The 5649-nt window shown below is 42.8% G+C and overlaps 1 protein-coding gene across 1 annotated transcript; it reads left to right on the forward strand.

Annotated features, from left to right (window-relative positions):
• Positions 1-65: 65 nt before the first annotated feature.
• LOC140991176 (uncharacterized) lies at positions 66-5128 on the forward strand. Its single transcript, XM_073461131.1, has 3 exons — positions 66-694; positions 897-1317; positions 5125-5128. The coding sequence occupies exons 1-3, from the start codon at positions 127-129 to the stop codon at positions 5126-5128; spliced, it is 993 nt and encodes a 330-aa protein (XP_073317232.1). The 5' UTR covers positions 66-126.
• The last annotated feature ends 521 nt before the right edge of the window (positions 5129-5649 follow it).

Genomic DNA, 5649 nt, shown 5'->3' on the forward strand with positions numbered 1-5649 from the left:
CGCTTATGGTGGGAAGAAGCATCAGTAGCCTTGAACTTGAATACACTGAGTTGGGCACGCTTCACGGAGGTATTCTACTCCAAATATTTCACGGAGGAAGTGCGCACCAGGTTGACCACTGAGTTCATGAGCCTGAGACAGGGAGATATGACTGTTACGGAGTTCATCCGTAAGTTTGAAAGGGGTTGTCATTTTGTGCCTCTGATCGCGAATGATGCTAGAGCCAAGTTGATGCATTTCTTGGTGGGTCTACGGCCGATCTTGCGCCGTGATGTTAGGGTGTCTGACCCTACTTCTTATGAGGTCGCTGTCTCCAAAGCCCTAGCCGCAGAGCAGGATCAGCGTGATATTGAGAGAGATCGCTTGGGGAAGCGACCAGTCCAGGTACCACACCGCCCTCCTCCTCAGCAGCATCAGCAGCAGAACAAAAGGTCTTTTCACGGGCAGCCTAGAAACAGAGGTCAGCAGCAGCAGCAGCGGGGACGCCCAGCCCCGAGGACTTTTGAGCACCCAGTTTGCCCTAAGTGCTCACGTCGCCATCCTGGAGCATGTATGTTTGGCTCAGGAAAGTGTTATAAGTGTGGTAGTCCGGACCACTTATTTCTGCAGTGCCCTCAGAGAAATCTGCCTACCCAAGGCAGAGTTTTCGCTCTCCATGCTACGGAGACGAACCCAGAAACCATGCTTATGACTGGTATCTTAACGCTTTGAGTTACATTTTAAATTCGATGTTTTGGGAATCTAGGTTAATATTTTTGAACTTAGAATTGCGATAGGATTGCATGCTCTACTCATTATTATTTTCGAGAATTAGGATAGAAGAACTCTGGCCTTTGCATGTTTATAAGTTTAGTTCTTGCAACTATTGGGTTCAAGTTAGAGTTCCGATCTTTCAGGGAGAATTTTTATATCTGGTTCCGCTACGAAGGCCTTGATAGATTCAGGGGCCACTCACTCATTTATTTCGGAGGTCTTTGCTAATTTCCTCAAGGTCAAGACCGTTGGGCTAGATGTAGCCTATTCAGTAGTATTGCCTTCTAGTGATGAGATGGCAGCTACAAATGTGATCCGAGACATAGATCTTGAGCTCCATGGCAACCTTGTTTATGCGGATCTGATTGTTTTGCCGATGCCAGAGTTCGACATCATATTAGGCATGGATTGGCTATTGCGGAACAGAGTGTTGATAGACTTCCAGCGGAGATCTGTTCTAGTCCGACCGCCTTGGATGACACAGTTCTTATTTGAGACAGACATGTACTTTCCCTTACCACGCATTATTCTTTATGTCAAGGCTAGGAAGCTCATGCATAGAGGGTGTCGGGCATTTTTGGCAACTTTTATATCTGTCCCCGAGGCACCCAGTCAGTCAGCCGCATATGTTCCGATCGTTAGAGACTTCTTAGACGTTTTTCCTGAGGATGTCTTTGGTATGCCACCCGAGAGAGAGGTGGAGTTTGCTATCGAGCTTATGCCAGGTACGACTCCAATCTCCAAAGCACCGTACCGACTAGCGCCGACAGAGATGGCAGAACTTAAGAAGCAGATTCAGGAACTTCTTGACAAGGACTTCATTCGCCCGAGCTTTGCTCCATGGGGCGCGCCAGTCTTGTTTGTGAAGAAGAAGGATGGCTCTATGAGACTATGTATTGACTACCGGGAGTTGAACAGGGTGACAGTGAAGAACAAATACCCACTTCCGAGGATTGAAGATTTATTCGACCAGTTGCAGGGGGCTTCGGTATTCTCAAAAATTGATATGAGGTCCGGTTATCACTAGTTGAGGATGAGAGATGCTGATGTTTCCAAGACTGCTTTCAGGACTCGTTATGGCCACTACGAGTTCCTTGCGATGCCGTTCGGTTTGACGAATGCGCCAGCGATCTTCATGGATCTCATGAATCGCGTATTTCAGCCGTACCTTGATCAGTTTGTGATAGTATTCATAGACGACATTCTCGTCTACTTGAAGAATCAGGAGGATCACGGCAGACATCTGACCACAGTGTTGCAGACCTTGCAGAAGCACAAATTATTCGCAAAGTTCAGTAAATGCGAATTCTGGTTGGAGAAGGTGGCGTTCTTAGGCCACATTGTTTCTAGCAGTGGTATTGAGGTAGACCCAGCGAAAGTTGCCACAGTCAGAGATTGGGTTGTGCCGTAGAATGCATCAGAGATCCGCAGTTTTCTTGGGCTAGCAGGATATTATCGGAAGTTCATTAAGGGATTCTCCTCTATTGTCGTTCCACTCACATCATTGACCAAGAAGAATGTTAAATTTATGTGGAGCGAGGAGTGTCAGAAGAGCTTCGATAATTTGAAACAAGCTCTTATCTCAGCACCAGTTTTGGGTATGCTGTCAGGGCTCGGTGAGTTTGTTCTATATACCGATGCTTCGAAGCTCGGTCTTGGCGCATTATTGATGCAGCATGGGAAGGTGATAGCATATGCTTCTCGTCAGTTGAAGACTCATGAGAAGAATTACCCTACCCATGATTTAGAGTTGGCCGCCGTAGTTTTTGCTTTGAAGATCTGGAGGCATTATTTGTATGGAGAGAAGTGCCAGATCTTTACCGACCATAAGCGCCTCAAGTATTTCTTTACGCAGAAGGAGCTGAACATGCGTCAGAGGCGTTGGTTGGAGCCTGTGAAGGATTATGACTATGACATTAGCTACCACCCGGGTAAAGCTAATGTAGTTGCTGATGCTTTGAGCAGAAAAGTCGCAGTGATGGCTCATTTGACGATTCAGAGACCTCTTCAGATTGAGATGCAGAGGTTTGACCTAGAGTCATACCCTCAAGGTAGAGTCCCCCGTCTATCTACCTTGACCATTCAGTCCTCTCTTCTTGACCGTATTCGCAGCGGTCAGTCAGTAGATGAGCAGTTGGCAAAGTGGAAGCAGAGAGATGAGGCCAAGGGCAGTGTCTTGTATTCAGTCAGCGACGGTATTGTGAGATACCGAGACAGGATGTGGGTTCCTAGCAGTGGTTCTATCCGAGCAGATATTCTATCAGAGGCACACATGTCCCCGTACTCCATTCACCCTGGGAGTACGAAGACGTACCGAGATCTGCAGTCATTGAATTGGTGGCCTGGGATGAAGAAGGACATCAAACGATTTGTATCCGAGTGTCTGACTTGCCAGTTAGTGAAGGCGAAGCATCAGAGACCAGCATGTTTGCTCAAGCCTCTTCCCATTCCCGAGTGGAAGTGGGAGAATGTTACCATGGACTTCGTGACCGGGTTGCCGAAGTCAGTCAGAGGATCAAATGCTATCTGGGTGAATGTAGATAGTCTTACTAAATCAGCGCACTTCTTGCCTATTAAGACGACTTTCACCATGATTCAGTATGCAGAGTTGTATATCCGGGAGATAGTCCGACTTCATGGTATTTCAGTTTCTATCGTATCTGACAGAGATCCTAGATTTACTTCCTCGTTTTGGAAGAATTTGCATTCGACCATGGGTACGAAGTTACTGTTTAGCACAGCTTTCCATCCGCAGACAGATGGGCAGTCTGAGCAAGTTATTCAGATCTTGGAGGATCTTCTCCGTGCTTGTGTTATTGACTTCTCAGGGAGTTGGGAGTCGAACTTGCCATTGGTAGAGTTCACCTATAACAACAGTTTCCAGTCGTCTATAGGTATGGCACTGTATGAAGCACTGTATGGCCGCAAGTGTAGATCTTCTATTCACTGGGATGAAGTAGGAGAGAGAGCAGAGTTGGGTCCAGAGATTATTCAACTGACTGCTGATGTAGTAGTCATTATCCGTGATAGGATGAGGACTGCTCAGAGTCGACAGAAAAGTTATGCAGATCAGAGGAGGAGAGACCTAGAGTTTGCCGTTGGCGACCATGTTTTCGTGAAGGTAGCACCTATGAAAGGTGTCATGCGATTCGGAAAGAAAGGAAAGCTCAGTCCGAGATTCATTGGAGCATTTGAGATCCTCGACAGAGTTGGGACGCTAGCTTATCGTGTTGCTCTTCAGCCGAATCTGGCCGGAGTACACGATGTGGTCCACGTCTCTATGGTGAGGAAGTATATGGCGAACCCTTCGCATGTATTGAACTTTGAGCCGTTGCAGCTTACTCCGAACCTATCTTATGAGGAGAGACCAGTGCAGATCCTAGACAGACAGGAAAAGAAGCTTCGGAACAAGCTGGTTAAGCGAGTGAAAGTCAAATGGCTCAACCATTCAGAGGAGGAAGCTACGTGGGAGTCTGATCTAGAGATGAGGAGTCGGTACCCCGAGTTATTCGGTGAGTTTTAATTTCGAGGACAAAATTTCTTTTAAGGGGGGGAGAGTTGTAGAACCCGGAAATCAGATTACGTATAAGCCATGCATAATTCTAATATTTAAATTAAAATAATTTTATTGCATGAGTATTTAAATTCATTTCTTTACATTTATTTAATTTATGCAGTAGTTTCATTATTACCTTTTCAGTTAAATAAGTGAAGTCGGAATGGAGTTGGAGTAAAGAGATAAAATTTAATATTAAGAAAACATTTCCTAAAATTTATTTAAGATAAATAATAAGTTAATTTATTGTAAAAGAGAGTTTAAGGAATTATTTAAATAAGTTGAGATAAATAGTAAATAAAGTTCAATAATTAATTCCTTAATTCTCTAAAATATTTAATGAGTAGATAAAACACTAAAGATTTAAAATACAATATTTAAGAAATATTTTTCCTCCATTTTTGATGCAATTTTCGGCCCCCTCTTTATTTAATTTAAATATAGTTGTCAACCAATTTAATTAATATCTTTCCCTATCCATTTCATGGTAGATAATTCCCTCAATTTAAATCCTCATTTAATTAATATTTAAGCAATATCCTACCATGTCTATCCAGCAATATCTTTCCCCATTTAATTAATAAAAATCGGCCACTTCATGTTTAAAAGATTTAATTTTTGGCAACTCACCATTATTTGATCCATTTCCTTATCCTTTCTTGTTAAATAATTCCTTCAATTTTTAAATCCTCCTTAATTATTAAATAAGCAATTTTTCCTACCCCTTTTAATGAGAAAAAAATCGGCCCCTCCTTAGTGGACTTGAAAATATTTGACAACTTATTCTCTTGATTATCTTCCTTAATCTTTTCTAGGTAGATATTCTCCCCACTTTAAATCACCAACAAATAATTTATTTAAGCAATATTTTCCCTTGCCCCTAGACCATAAAATCGACCAAATGCATCCTCTAATATCCCCCAAAAATCTTTGATATCAATCTTGGTTCCTATCTGACAAATAAACTAGGATAGAAAGAATATTTTCCTTCCATTTATCTTGGATCTTCCCCTCATTTCTCCCAACCATTCTCCCCTTCCTTTCACTGAAATTGAGAGAAATTTCCAGAGCATTATTCAGTGCAAAAACCGTGAGAATTAGTGGAAGAAATAAGAGAGAAATCGAAGGCAAACTAGAAAGCAAAGAACACTCCTCCTCCGCGCCGCGTCGTCGCTTCTTTTTGTTTTCTTCAAAACAAAATATTCAGGCATGTATATGTTCCCATTTGCTCTTCCATCAAGTCGTATTATGTTTTTTTTTTCACTACATGATCATGATTTTTCAACCAAAAACCGAAACTACAACAAGCTTTTGGTAAAAGAAAATCTGCACAGAATTTG

Source organism: Primulina huaijiensis, chromosome 13 (genome assembly GCF_012295235.1).
Source record: "Primulina huaijiensis isolate GDHJ02 chromosome 13, ASM1229523v2, whole genome shotgun sequence".
Lineage (NCBI taxonomy): Eukaryota > Viridiplantae > Streptophyta > Magnoliopsida > Lamiales > Gesneriaceae > Primulina > Primulina huaijiensis.

Excerpts from the sequence above, each read along its gene's own strand:
- LOC140991176 (XM_073461131.1), top strand. The coding sequence starts at position 127 with ATGAGCCTGAGACAGGGAGATATGACTGTTACGGAGTTCATCCGTAAG. Across the intron at positions 695-896 it reads AGAAACCATGCTTATGACTG|GGAGAATTTTTATATCTGGT; the intron begins GTATCTTAACGC and ends CCGATCTTTCAG.